Raw genomic sequence first — 15,835 nt, 5'->3', positions numbered from 1 at the left:
ATAATTTTGATAATTAAATTAGTGCTTTAATGAGAACAGATAAATTAAAATGTTGATTTTAATTTTGGATTACTTATTTATATATCTCTACTTTTGCATTATATTTTTTTCTCTGTTCATCAGATTTTTTATTCACTTGATTTTTAGATTCACTTGTTGATAGATCTGTAACTGTTGTTCATAATTTTTATCTTTACCTTTTTTCTTCTTCCTCTTCTTAAACAATACCTTTCAGCATGTCATATAATACTGGTTTGGTGGTGATGAACTCCTTTAGCTTTTTCTTATCAGTGAAGCTCTTTATCTGACCTTCAATTCTGAATGATAGCTTTGCTGGATAAAGTAATCTTGGTTGTAGGTTCTTGCTATTCATCACTTTGAATATTTCTTGCCACTCCCTTCTGGCCTGCATGTTTTCTGCTGAGAAATCAGCTGACAGTCATATGGGTATTCCCTTGTAGGTAACTGATTGTCTTTCTCTTGCTGCTTTTAAGATTCTCTGTCTTTTGCTCTTGGCATTTTAATTATGATGTGTCTTGGTGTGGTCCTCTTTGGATTCCTTTTGTTTGGGGTTCTCTGCACTTCCTGGACTTGTAAGTCTATTTTTTTCACCAGATAGGGGAAGTTTTCTGTCATTATTTCTTCAAATAGGTTTTCAATATCTTGCCCTCTCTCTTCTTCTGAAACCCCTATAATTCGGATGTTGGTACGCTTGAAGTTGTCCCAGAGGCTCCTTACACTATCTTGATATTTTTGGATTCTTTTTTCTTTTTGCTTTTCCAGTTGGGTATTTTTTGCTTCTTCATATTTCAAATCTTTGACTTGATTCTTGGGATCCTCTTGTCTACGGTTGGATATCTGTATATTATTCTTTATTTCAGTCAGTGTATGCTTAATTTCTAGTTGGTCCTTTTTCATATCCTCAAGGGTCACACTAAATTTATCAGTGGTTTCTAGAAAATTCTTGAAAAACCTTTTCACTGTGGTTTTGAACTCTATATCCAGTAGTCTGCTTTCCTCCATTTCTGTCATTTATGACCTGTTTCTTTGTCTCCACATTTTTTATGCTTCCCTGTGTTGATAGAGTGGTTTTGTGTGCTAGGTGTCCTATAGGGCCCAGTGGCTCAGCCTCCCCAATTACCTGAGGTGGACACTCTTGGTGCACCCTTTTGTGGGCTGTGTGTATAGTCTTGTAGTTAAGCCTTGATTGTTGTAGGATCACTGGGAGGAATTGACCTCCAGGCCAATTGGCAGTGAGAATCAGCTGTGTCTACGGTGGGAGAACTTCTGTGCTGAAGACACCCTTACGGGGCAAGACTTGCTTCAGTGGGGCTTTGGTGCTCACTCTTGCATTATATTTTTATGGATTTGGTCAATTCTTCAATCTTAAGAAGATTCACAATGAGACATAGGAGATAACTTTTATTAATCATTGCTTTTTATGATTTATTAGCTTTTAATAGTTAGTTCCTTCAAATATTTTCCAAATCCCAGCTTACAAATATGTTGCTACTTTCCAGTGAGAGTTTAAATCTCACACAACATGATAAAACAGTTATGAAGAAACATCCAAATAAACAAAATAAAACTTTGAAAAGAGAAAAAATAGTATAAGCAAATACTTTAATGTTCCTTTGCTAATTCATAGCTTACAGAAATCAAAGACTATTTCAGAGCATAATTACTAATTAACTTAGATTCCCATATTAAAATATTGACCTAAACTATTTGGGGGTTAAAGCTTTATACAATTGACTGTCGAACATGTTTACTAAGTAATGATAGGCTGGTTGAGGGCGCAATAAAACTTTATGAGGAGCTTGATATATACCTGAGCAGTTTTCCCTGATCATGACTTTGGCAGCCTTACCTAGCTCTGGTACAAACTAGCAAACAGAACAGGCTATGAAATAAGGTAAGTTTATGGGTAACAATTCTTTGTTATTTTCATGTTTCCAAGTAGTTATGTGTTCTCTTAGTTCATGTTAACAATCTTCCTGTTTATCTGCACTTCTTTAAAATATTAAAGATAGCATATTTCCATTTGCCATTTTAAATATATAGCCCCTTGTTCTAAAATAGGAGAGAAGATTTCTAGGTGTTTTTTTTTAAGAAGTAAGAATATTTTCTTTGCCCAGCTCTTTATTATACTTTTTGTCAGACTTAAGTGGATTTATAGCAAGTGAAGTTTAATTTCTTTATAGAGAAGAAAATAAGGATCAAAATATTTTGTAATATAGAAAATACTCTAAGTATGATTAAATATATTTTATCTAAAATATATATACACAGGCAGAGTAGAATGTACAATTATAAAACATTTGATCTTTTCTACTGAATCTTGTAAAGATCAATTACCACATTACCATCTAATAATATATTGCTCATTTTGAAAATAATATACAGAGTAAGGACATAATTTCCCCAGAGTATATAATTTCCTCAAAAAAAGTTTCTTAAAATTAGTGATTAAAAATAATATCACTGTAATTACCATCTACAACATATGAACAATTTTAATATTGATTGTTTATGAGTACTCACATAAGAATTTTAATTTTAGGGCATTAATTTTCTTCTCATTTTCTAGATACAAGAGGGTTTGCTTCATGACAATAGGCATTTCTTTTATTTTCTTAATGAAAAAAAGCAGGGTTTTTTTTGCTTTTTTTTTTTTTTTTGCTTCTTGATAACAAAGTAGGATATTACTTTGAATGACACTTATATTATTTAAAGTTAAACATTAAATGCAACTGTGTCATTTCTCATATAACACTGAGCAATTGAGTTTCATTTTCTAAACAGCTTAAATATCACCTGTAAGGTTTAGTTTCTATTTAGTTTATCTGAATGTTACCAATGTAATAAACATCTTATATATGTGTGAATTATAAAATGTTTAAATATCTGTTATATCATAATAATTGAGGTTGTACTTGCTCAATGTTAGGTTCAGAACTACTGTCATGATTCTTGCTATAAAAATAGAATAATCCAATAGGAAAATTGACATATGTATAAATAATTGCAATAGATTTGGTGTCTGCCATGGTAAAATGGAAAAAGTATACATTCACTCTGCCTCTAAAAGTAGGAAAGGACTCACTGAGGAAATGGCATTTGAACTGGAACTAACCTAGAAAAGCATATATGGAAGGATTGAAGAAAGATTAAATAGTAAGCATTGCCCTTACTGGTTTGGCTCAGTGCATACAGCGTCAGCTTGTAGACTGAAGGATCCGGGGTTCGATTCCAGTCAAGGGCATGTACCTTGGTTGCAGGCACATCCCCAGTATTGGGTGTGCAGGAGGCAGCTGATAGATGTTTCTCTCTCATCGATGTTTCTAACTATTCCTCTCCCTCTCTGAAAAAAAAAAAAATCAATAACATATATTTGTAAAAAATAGCATGCACTAAGACATATTATCCAAAAAAGATGTTGTAGTTGTGGGCATTATTCTGAAAATATTTTGGAAGTAGAATCAACAGGACTTGTAGAATGATTGACAGTGGTAGAAAGATATGGGTGAGGGAAAAGAAGCTTTAGGTTGAGACAACTTGGTATAGGAACTGACATAGATAGGTACAGGAGAAGGAACTAGTGTGAGAGGCCCCCCCTCATAAAAGTTGATTTAAAAACTATTGAGTTAAGACTTACATAAAATTATAGAATACAGAAAAGCCATAAAAACAGGAAGGCTAAAAAAGATGAGTGATGTATAGTCAAAACAAAATTAAATAAACTTTAAGATAATTACTAAAATGAGTTCTTCCCAATCTATATTTAGACATCTTCTGTATGCTAAGTCAAATGCATAATGTTATCTTAAAATTAATGTGTATATATATATATATATATATATATATATATATAGTTTTGTATGATATATTTTATTTGCTATTTAAGGAACTTGAAGATTATATAGTTTGAATCTTTTTTTAAAGCAACAACTCACAATTATATACTGCACATATATATAATATATATGTATTTTATTTTTCATTTTTATACTTTTTAGATATGTTATATTTATATTTTTTACATGTTTATAATCTTTTCACAATACTGTTATAAGAAAACTATTGGAATTTGAGAGACAATAGCTATAGTAGGAAGAACTACATTTTTTTTTACTTTGAAATTCTTAAGTAAAATGTGCAAACCAGTGTTTCTTTCATACACTGTATCCTTGTAAAAATTAAGGAACAGAGTACAAATTTGAGGGGTTTTAGACTTGAAAAATGTTCTAAAATGAGAGAGCAAGGCACACCTGCTGTAGATCCTTTTTAAAAAATGATTTCATCTTAGTATGCTACTAAATGCACATCCTGAATTCACTCCTTTTACTTAAAATTGAATGTTGTTGTTTACATTTTTCCAATGTATATCATTTTAGATTGTAAATTTATGGAACGCTTTCCAGCTCTGCTTGTGTTGTGCTTAACTCAAAAAATGTATATAATTTTATGATAATGATGATGGCTTTTTGTAGCTATGTATTTTATATTTTAAACAAATATTTCTTTTTTTTTTTTTTAGATGGCACGTAAAAAATTTAGTGGCTTAGAAATCACTCTGATTGTCCTCTTTATTATAGTTACCATAATAGCTATTGCCCTAATTGCTGTTTTAGCAACCAGGACACCTGCTGTTGAAGGTAAGTAGTGTTAAAAATAATTGCACAATATAGTGAAGTTACAGGGAAGTTTACTCCATAATAGTTAGGCTTTTGGAAAAGTAGTTTATGAGATGAAAATTATAAAAAACAGATTTGGCTAAGTTATGTAATTACTCCAAATTATTCTATCCATTATATCTTAGTTATTTCAATGAAGAGCCATTGTAATTAAGAAATCTGTGTGCTTTCACATTAACCCCCTTCCCCACAGTGGGCTGCCTGGGAAACAGCAAAGAGGCAAAGGGATCAAGGTGTTAATGAAGGTGGAATAATTGTCTACCAGTGAGACTCTTCCAATTAGTGGGAAGACCTGGGTTTATACTCTGGTTTTCAGACACTTGCAAAGGGGGGTGGAAAATTTGGGGGAGTACCCTGTTTGTTTTAGACTCTTTGAAAAAATAGACACACAGAGAGAGAGGTTGCATGAGAAAAAAAGAAAGAGGCAAAGGAAACAAGGCTTGAAATGTTTACCTTTTTTATGAATCATTCTATTCTAATTTAGAGTGGATGAATACTACTCTGGTTGACCTAATCTACTTTCTCTTTTCATCATTCTTTCTTGACCAAATCAAAACTGGAATGGATGTTATCTTCAAAGTAACTGTAGTTAGCACTTTCTATTGCTCTTAGTCTTTTGTTTTATCTTTTTCCAGTAAACCAGAAGCTCACTACATTGTGAAGCAATCAAATTTAGCTTGCCCATACCTGATGGCTAGAAAGATCTTTATTATATAGACTAGAGACCCAGTTCACAGAATTTGTGCATGGTTGGGTCACTAGCAGCTGTTTCACCGACTGGGATCTCCGTTCCCCTGGCTGCCTGCCACTGCTGGCCAGGGCCTCCTTTACACCTGCCTTGGCCTGGTGCCACCTGCTCACCTGCTCCACCATCCCGCCAGGGTTCCACTCTCACTAGGGCCCATCAGAGTCAGCAGCACTCCACTGCCTCGCGCTCGATGCCCGCCATGTTCCGCGCCACCCCTTGGTGGTCAGTGCACATCCAACTCCTGCCTTTAGGGGCAATTTGCATATTAGCCTTTTATTATTTAGGATTTGGGATTTATTTTTCATTGCTGTTCCCTGGTCTCTCTTTTAATTACCTTCAAGTACCTTCTTTCCCTTACTTTTCTTTTTTCTTCTTTAATTTTTGTCTCCTTCTCTACATTAATTTCCCATCCATGTTCTTCATCTTCCTTCTTCATCTATACAAAACAAATTGCAAATATGGTGGGAATGTACATTATGTTTCCTTTTAAATCTACTTCAAGACCTTCTGTGAATATATTTTGTTTTTCTGAAGAAACAGTCAACAGGGCTCTACAAATCTATTTTTAAATATCATCTGGATCTTTTCCTTTTGAGGACTAAGATTTGAATTTGTGGGTTCTAATTTAATGCCAAGTTTGTTTTATTTTATTATATAAAAAATCATGTATTTTTTCAATGTAAAGCATTCACTACTTTAAAAAATGAAAAAGTAATATAATATCACATTTTATTTTATTGACTTTACCCCCCTCCACCCCCCAGGAAGTACTGGTTCTACTGCAACTCCAGCAACTACTCGTTCAACCACTGTGCATCCGGGGTCAGGAAAATGTCCAAGTGAGCAGTATGATCCTATCAATGAGAGAATAAACTGCATTCCAGATCAATTTCCAACAAAGGTTTGCAAATAAGACTTTAATATTTTTTATGAACAGATGTATTCAAATAACTATATTAAATATTGCTCAATATTGGTTCAATTCCTATATTTTTAAGATGTAGCCATCAATTAGGCTGCATTCACCTTTTTAATATAGTTCTGTATAAACAGATGAGAGATAATAGAAATACTTGAGCTTGCTTTTCTGTATCTCTATTCAATTCAAATTTAAAAGTTAACATTTTTATACTTAATGAGGTAGTGTTAATTTTATAAACTTTCCTAAAATTCTATCCTCTCAAATCAACTAATTAAAACAAAAACCTTTGGCAATATATAACACTTGAGAGAGAATATCTATTCTCAAATAGAGTACTTGTAATGGCGTTAAGAAGTATAAATGGAAAATAAAGTAACATTGATTTTTTTTAATATTGTTAATTTTTTATTATTTGGTAATTTGGAAGAAGCTGAAATGGAGATAATTAAGGGCAGCTGAATGGATTCATATAACCTTAAGTTGACTCTTCTTTGGTCTTCATAACCTGTATAGGAATAAAGGTCAATGAGTGTGTGTGTCTTTGTGTATTCACTTTTTTCAATATCTATATATTATAATGTATTATATCTATATAATATAAATATTATATATTAATCATTATATAATATATTCAAATTATGTTATATATTTTCCCATGATATGCCTACTACATAATATGCCTAATATATTGCATATCTCTATAATATACATATCATATGCATATATATAATATGTTATATCCACAACATCTATACTAATAAAAGGGTAATATGCTAATTAGACCAGGAGACCTTCCGGACGTCCTTCTGGACAAAGCCATGGTGGTGGGGCCAAGGCAGAGGTGGTTAGGGACAATCAGGCCCTAGGTGGGGGAGGGCAGTTGGGGGTGAGCAGGCCAGTGGGGGGGCAGTTGGGGGCAAACAGGCTGTAAGGGGGGCTGTTGGGGGTGATCAGGCCAGAAGGGGGGGCAGTAAGGGGTGAGCAGGCTGGCAGGGGTGGGCAGTAGGGGGCAAGGAGGCCAGCAGTGGGGGACAGTGGGGCAAGCAGACCAGATGGGAGGGCAGTTGGGGGCAAATAGGCTGGTGGGGATGTTGGGGGCAAACAGGCTGGAAGGGGGGGCAGTTGGGGGTGATCTTGCCAGAAGGGGGGGCAGTAGGGGGTGAGCAGGCCAGCAGGGGTGGGCAGTAGGGGGCAAGCAGGCTGGTGGGGGGGCATTTGGGGGCAAGCAGGTCAGATGGGAGGGCAGTTGGGGGCAAACAGGCTGGCAGGAGAGGCAGTTGGGAGTGAGCAGGCTGTTAGGGGTTGGCAGTTGGGGGTGAGCAGGCCAGCAGGGGGTCACTTGGGGGCGATCAGGCTGGAAGGGAAGGGCAGTAGGGGATTATCAGCTTGGCAGGCAGAGTGATTAGGGGTAATCAGGCAGGCAGGCAGGTGAGCAGTTAGGAGCCAGTAGTCCCGAACTGTGAGAGGGATGTCTGACTGTCAGTTTAGGCCCAATCCCACAGGGATTCAGATATCCCCCAAGGGGTCCCAGATTGGAGAGTGTTCAGGCCAGGCTGAGGGACACCCACCCCCTGTGCACGAATTTCGTGCACCAAGCCATTAGTCCTATATAATGAAGAGCTGATATGCTAATTAGACGAAACAACAGAATGACTGTCCAGACAACCTTCCGGACGAAGCCAGGGCTGCGAGGGCCAAGGCAGCCAGGGCTACGAGGGCCAAGCCCCTTGCATTAATTTCGTGCATCAGGCCTCTAGTATATCTGTAATATGCATATCTGAATCTCACATAATTTTCTAATTACTTTGCCATGAGAACTTGAAAATAGGTGAGATTTTTTTATTCACAGGACAGCTTTAGGAATAGTGGGTTCTATTCCTTAATAACTGAAAAAAATAACTAAGTACCAGTGTTTAATGTGACACAGTGAGCAAATTGGACAGATATTCTTTTACGCTAATATTCTCCTTAGGAGATAATTGAAGCTTAACATACAATCCTGTTAGGAAAATTTGGATTATTAGGATCTTAAAGAGAAACAACATTTAAAAGCCATTTGTTTAAGGTTTATATGCCTACTATTAGTCTTTAATGCAGTCTGTTAAGCTGCTAAAGTGTGTTTTCAATGTGAAATGAATTAAACTTATTAACAATTTTTAGCTAATCTATTTTATATTTTCCATTTAAGAATAAAAGGTGAACTTCAAATGGTGTTTTAAGAAATAGCCTTAAAGCTACCCAGAATGCACTTATTAGTCAGCTATAATAAAATATCACTGACTGGTTGGCTTAAACAATAGACATTTATTTTCTCACTATTCTGGAAGCTAGAAGTCAAGATGCCATTATGGTTGGTTTCTGGTAAGAGTTTTGCTGGTTTTTAGATAGCTGCATTCTTTTGTCTTCACCTGGACCTTTCTTCTGTGAGTGGAGAGGGAGAGAGAGAGAGAGAGAGAGAGAGAGAGAGAGAGAGAGAGAGAGAAAGAGAGACTCTTCTTTTTCTTAAGAGTTTACCAATCCTGTCATATGAGCCTCACTTAATGACCTCATTATTTAAACCTAATTACCTCCTTAAAGTGCTTATCTCCAAATAAGGTAACATTTAAGGTTAGAGCTTCCTACATATGAAGTGTGGGGGACACAATTCAGTTCATAATACAGAGTCAACCCAGTATATATGATTACATATAATTCTATATGGGTATTTATATACACATAAAATAAAAATAAGAACATAAATTTATTTTACATTTACCTACTAAAGTTTATGCCTATTGGTGAATATTTAATGTTTTAATTGTTTTGCCTTTTCAAATGAAGCAGAAAGAAAAGTGAAGTTAGAATAGGAATGATAAGTAATAGGAGAAAATATCTGACTGAAATCCTGAAAAATAGGCAAATGATAAACATAAATAACAAGTGTCAAAATTTATTTAAAAAATACCCCAAATTATTAATATATTAAGAGCATGAGGTGATATACATTTTTAAATTAATATTTTGTTGTATATATGTAGTGTGTTGAATATGTTGCCCTAACTGGTTTGGCTCAGTGGCTAGAGCATCGGCCTGCTGACTGAAGGGTCCCAGGTTCGATTCCAGTCAAGGGCATGTACCTTGGTTGCAGGTACATCCCCAGTGGGGGTGTGCAGGAGGCAGCTGATCGATGTTTCTCTCTCATCGATGTTTCTAACTCTCTATCCCTCTCCCTTCCTCTCTGTAAAAAATCAATAAAATATATATTAAAAAAAAAAAAGAATATGTTGTACCGAGATTTATGTTTAAGTGGAGCCTCAAATGTGACCTCCTTTGGAAATAGGTCTCTGCATATGTAATTAGTTAAAGGAGGTCATACTGGATGAGGGAGGGCCCTAATTCCAATGACTGCTGTCCTTGTAAGAGGAGGGCTGACACGCACAGGGCCACAGGGAAGAAGACCATGTGAAGATGGAAGTAGAGATTACAGTAATGTATCTTCAAACCAAGGAATGTCGCGGGTGGCCGAGAGCCACCAGGCTAGGAGCGGACATGGAAGAATTAGTCCCGACGGCCTCAGAGGGAGCCTGGTTCTGCTAGCACCTTGCATTAGGACTTCTAGACGCCCAAACTCTGAGAGAATACATTTCTCAAACTGCCCTTTGCATGGGTGTCACACGGCTGTTGGAAACTCGCAGTGTGTCTTGAGGAACTTCCTGTAACCCCATTTTACTAAATATTTTTTTAAATTTAGCAAGATATGATTATAGTTTGCTTATTTATTGTCTCTTGTTTTTAAAACTTGACACCTTTCTAAATAGGTATATGTATGTCTAATTTTACCTCTCATTTCACACAACATTTTTTTTTTTTTTTAAGGGAAGGGAGGGGAAGGGAGGGGAATGGAGGGGAGGGGAGGGGAAGGAGGACGTCACTGAGCGAGCGAAGTTCTCTGGCAGGCCACCGGGAGCTCTCACACAACATTTTCAAAAAAAAATTCCTAAATAAGGACTACTGTAAGTGACAATTTTTATGCAATTATTTTTTTGTATTGCTGGGAGTATTTCTATAAGTTAGATAACTAGAGATAAAATTGCCTGATCAGCCCAGCCAGTATGGCTCAGTGGTTGAGCATAGACCTATGAACCAGGAGGTCACAGTTCAATTCCCCATCAATGCATAGCCTGGGTTGTGGGCCCAATCCCCAGTATGGGGAGTGCAGGAGGCAACCAATAAATGATTCTCTCTCATCACTGATGTTTCTATCTCTCTCTCCCTTTCTCTTCTCTGAAATAAAAATATATTTTTAAAATTGCCTGATCAAAAGCCACACACACTTGAGAGTACATGTATGTATGTGTATATTTGTGGGTGTGTGCACACATGTTTGTCAGATGCTGCTTTAATTTGATATTAAAAGAAATAGGATAGAAAGTTACATGTATGACATCATATAGCTACTAAAAGTGGGGGTTTTTAACTTTTTTTCCGGACAAATAGCTAAGAAAATAAAAACCATAGGTGTTCAAGTTATGAGTGTATCACAGTATAAAATTTAAATGTTAAATATATTTTAATTATACTAGTGTTAACACATAACATCACCATGTGGCCTAACTTTTTATATAACCATATATAATTTTTCTCCTACTCCCCACAATTTTTCCATATAGATAATAAAATTACTGAAAATACAGAATTTTGCTTTATACATCGACTATAATGGCAGCCACTAGTTGCCACAGCTGGCACATACACTAGTTTAAATAGTTGAAGTAGACATTGAACTAACAATTAGTTGGAAATAAGAACCTTACATATATTATGTAGACTTGAATTCAGGGCCATATCTTCATCTTTGTGGAATCACTTGCCCACTGATGCATTAGTGAACAAGAAACATTTTAGTTCTTCTGCAGTGACTGTAAGACAACAGAATGGATTGTAATTACCCAGAGGGCAGAAACCTTAGAATTTACAATCATGTGCACTGGTATGGAAATTAAACACAACTCAGGGCATCAATCTCTGATATGATGTAATCAATTCAATTGATAAAGTATTTATATTTCTTTCAAATGAGAGGAAGAAAAGAATAAGTGATATTCTAACATATATAAATAACCTTTTCAAAAAACGTTCATTTAAACATTTTTTGAGTGAATGAATGTTTAAGAAAATAAGAGATTGACACAAATGATAACAGTACTAACCATATAATTCCTTTTATAAATGTTTTATCAGGCTACTTGTGAATTGCGAGGTTGCTGCTGGAGACCCTGGAATAATTCTGTTATACCTTGGTGTTTCTTTGCAAATAACCATGGCTATACTGCTGCGGGAATTAAAACAACAAATACTGGTGAGAATTGTTCTATCATGGTAATCCAATATCAAATATTTGAAGTGGAATAAAAAATATGTTTTATATTTTTCTTTGGAAAATAAATAGAATCAAATGGAAAGTATGTATTCAAGAATGTCCAAAATGATTATATTAAGGATTTATATTTTATAATTGTATCTTCTGTATAGAAAGAGATCAATATTTGTGATAAAATCAATGACATTGCAAATACAAGAAAACATGTAATAATTATTAATCTTTATAAATCAAGGCATGATTCATACCAACTTTTTGTTTCTTTAAGGACTTGAAGCCCAATTAAACAGGATTTCTTCACCCACAGTATTTGGAAATGACATTAACACTCTTGTCCTCACAACTCAAAGTCAAACATCCAATCGCTTCCGGTTTAAGGTTTGGTTTTTGGGATTTCTAAAAAAAAGTTAATAATAAAAAGCATGTTATGAGCATACCATTCATTCTATCAAGACATTTGCTCCCTCAAAAAATATTTACTCCATAGCAGAGGACTAATTAGACTACTAGACTTCTCTGAGCTTGTGTACTCAAATGTAACATAAATAGTTCCTCAGGCAGTATTTTTGGAGACTTTAATAATGTAGTCATTGTAAAATGCAGTGTCTTAAGAATAAAACTCAATAAACTGTAGTAACTTTTATTCCAACTACAGACTGTGACTAAGAATTAGTTTAAATTTTAATTTGAGAAAGAGGTTAATTGTGCTGTATAAATGTGACTTACACTCCCTAGTTCTTTTTATCAGTATCACTTGTCTTTGTGATTTTAAATAAACTAGTTTTTATGTGGGTGTTTTAGCAGTAGTTTACTAGTATGGTCTTTTGGATTTGAAAACATTATATCCTGTGTATATTACCTTTTTAGCAAAGTTTTCAAGGAATTAAGGCATTTTTTAAACAAAATTTAAAATCATTATGGGATTTATAAGGGGTAAATAATGAAAAGCAATAAGGATAATTAAATTCACAAAAAACCTAGTATTCAAAAATCAATATTTTATAATACTATTATTAATATTTTATATCAGTCAATAAAAATCTTTATTTTATACACAGTACTTTTATAACCAAGTAATTCTATTTATTTCTTAACAACTTATATAATTTATTTTGTGCAAAGCTATTCAACAATGTTAAAATTAAGTTTATGGCTAGATTAACTCATTTATAAAATTAATAAATGTATTAAATTCTATTTGGAATTTGCATTTAATATTTAATTCAGACCTGGAAAATTAAATAACAGTTTTTAATAAGATAATGCTAAGTTGTTTAAATCTTTGTAGATCACTGATCCAAATAATAGAAGATATGAAGTTCCTCATCAGTTTGTAAAAGAATTTAGTGGAACTGCAGCTTCTGATACATTGTATGATGTGAGAGTTACAGAGAATCCATTCAGCATCAAAGTTATTAGAAAAAGCAACAATAACATTTTGTAAGTAATTGGAATTATCTTATTTTACATTTATACATGGTTAAATAACTATTTAATTTTATTCTATTTTAGAAATAGGAAAATCTTAATTTTATTGTGTTTTTTAAAATATATTTTTATTGATTACAGAGAGGAAGGGAGAGGGAGAGAGATAGAAACATCAATGATGAGAGAGAATCACTGATAGGCTGCACCCTGCAGGCCCCCTACTGGTAACTGAGCCCGCAACCCACGCAAGTGCTCTTGACCGGAATCAAACCCAGGACCCTTCAGTCCCCAGGCTGATGCTCTGTCCACTGAGCCAAACAGGCTAGACTAGGGCAATCTCAATTTTAAATCATTTTCAGAAAGAATAGCTTTCCTTCCAAAAGAGGGTGGTGTACATATTTTTTAAAAATATATTTATACAGGAATTTTATTTTCTGTGGATGAAAATTACAAGGACAGGCCAACCAAAGTTGAAGGTGGAGAACATCAGTGATACGTGTTAGCCTTGCCTATGTTTTCACAGACCTAGAACCCCTATTGTGTCCTTTCCCTATTATTTACCTTAAGTCTGTTGTCAATTTATAGGATCACCTAGCTTCTATTCAGAGGGAGGCTAATTTTTATAGTAATGCTAAAGGTCTTTTTCTTATTTATAAGTATTCAATTAAATATAGCATTGAATGCCTTCATTATGAATGTAGTGTGAGGAATATTGAGAAAGAACTTAGTAATTTTTCAGATAAATTCTTTTGCATCTCCAGGAAAGGGTAATTAAGCAGCCAAGATCAAGTCTCCACAATTGCCTCTCTTAAATATATTTTTATAATTCGCAATTACCTTTATGTTAAATCACAAAAATATTAAATGTTATTTCACATCTCGTAGTATATATTTGATATTCATAAAATATAAAACCTTTTTTATTTTTCAAAGAATGATTTTGAACTCAATTTTAGCATATATGTCAGAGGAGGGAAGCCTGCCTCTGGAACAAGGCAGAACTGGATTTGAAATCTGGCTCTCCTGTCTACGAGGTTGTCACCTTAGAAAAAAATGAATTCACTTTCCCAATTCTGTCATTGGTGAAATGGGGTTCATAAAGGTAGTTGTGCTTTAGGATTGTGATGAAAGGAGAGAATGCATGTGAAGGAATATATTGGTGATGATGAATTAAATTGCGTTGATGGAATTAACAAGTTCTGCTTATGGTATAATTTATGTGTTCTTAAGAAGTGACCAAGGCTAACATATGATGTATTTAAAATGAAGCATTCTGGAAAATAAGACAGACCTAGATCCAATAGCGTATATTTTTTATAATTCTAGATCATTTATTTTCTTCTTTCGTGGTACAGGTTTGACACCAGCATTGGTCCCTTGGTATATTCTGACCAGTATCTACAGATCTCAACCAGGGTTCCCAGTGAATATATTTATGGTTTTGGGGAACATATTCATAAGAGATTTCGTCATGATTTGTATTGGAAAACATGGCCCATTTTTACCCGGGATCAACTTCCTGGTGATGTAAGGAACTATCTTTCTTATTATAAATAAAATCTCTATATTGAAGTTGATATACTTTAAGCCTATTTGAAATCCTCTAGTGTTACATATTCCAGAAGATTATTTATTGTAAGGGCAAGAATTGATAACTTAGTCCTATATTATATCAATAAGTGACCAACAGATTTTATGCATGTTTAAATAGGTATTTCCAGTTTATGAATGTTTTCTTTTGATTTTTATATTTTATCATTTCCTTTTTGGTCATTCTTGTACTTAAATCTATTATTGTACTAAAATAATTCTAAACTCTTAGCATGTTATGCATGGTTTTGTGTGATATAATGTCTGCCTATCTATTGGAGATCATATTGGGCATTTATGCATACTTCTTTCTCTGCCATAACATAATATAGCCTTCTATAAGTTCACACATTTGCACAAGGAGTTGGTTTTCTTTTTAAATACTGAAACCTGTAATTCTTTATCATGTATTCAATGTCATTGAGGGCTCAGTTAGAGTTTCACCTCATAGCAATTTCTCCCAAACTCTTTTATACAGAATTAATATTTACTTTCTAAACCTTTATTCATATTTTAGTATAACAATCATCACAGTGTATTATTGGTGCATACATGTGACTATACTTCCAGAATATGAGATTCTTCAGGACAAAGGCCACATCATTTTTTTTTATTAATTAATGATTTTTGAGTAAAATTATAGCAACTTAAAAAAATGTTTTTATTTATTTTTTAAAGAGAGAGAAAGAGGGAGGGAGAGAGAGAAACATCAGTGATAAGAGAAACATTATTGATTGACTGTCTCCTGCATGCCCCCCACAGGGGATCAAGCCCACAACCTGAACATGTGCCCCAACCAGGAATTGAACTGTGATCTCCTGGTTCATAGATTGATACTCAACCTCTTGGCCACACCGGCCAGGCAAATTTTAGCAACTCTTTAAATGCCAATGCTAACTATTTTTTTTCTAAAAAATATATAAGTAAATTTGTTTTTAAAAAAACCTCACTGAGTACCAGATGACTAACAAATTTTACCAATCCTTGTTTACAGTATCAGATCTGTAATAAACACCAGGCTGATGACCTCATAGCTATTTTAAATGCAATTCTTTCCTTTGAGCCTCCATATCCAATCAGTCAAGAACTCT

General features: G+C 34.3%; 1 protein-coding gene across 1 annotated transcript in view; it reads left to right on the top strand.

Moving 5' to 3' along the window:
• The first annotated feature begins 1,790 nt into the window (after positions 1-1,790).
• The window catches only part of SI (sucrase-isomaltase), an 87,044-nt gene continuing 72,999 nt past the window's right edge, over positions 1,791-15,835 (top strand). The window contains exons 1-7 of the mRNA XM_059685899.1: positions 1,791-1,915; positions 4,541-4,658; positions 6,210-6,346; positions 11,588-11,705; positions 11,995-12,104; positions 13,015-13,166; positions 14,510-14,681. Of these exons, the coding sequence (XP_059541882.1) occupies positions 4,541-4,658; positions 6,210-6,346; positions 11,588-11,705; positions 11,995-12,104; positions 13,015-13,166; positions 14,510-14,681 (807 nt within the window). The 5' untranslated portion in view covers positions 1,791-1,915. The remainder of the gene's footprint in view (positions 1,916-4,540; positions 4,659-6,209; positions 6,347-11,587; positions 11,706-11,994; positions 12,105-13,014; positions 13,167-14,509; positions 14,682-15,835) is intronic.

The sequence above is a fragment of the Myotis daubentonii genome, chromosome 3 (assembly GCF_963259705.1).
Source record: "Myotis daubentonii chromosome 3, mMyoDau2.1, whole genome shotgun sequence".
Taxonomy (NCBI): Eukaryota; Metazoa; Chordata; class Mammalia; order Chiroptera; family Vespertilionidae; genus Myotis; species Myotis daubentonii.
Note: the sequence above shows the minus strand (reverse complement) of the source record. Positions and strands in the feature narration are given on the sequence as shown.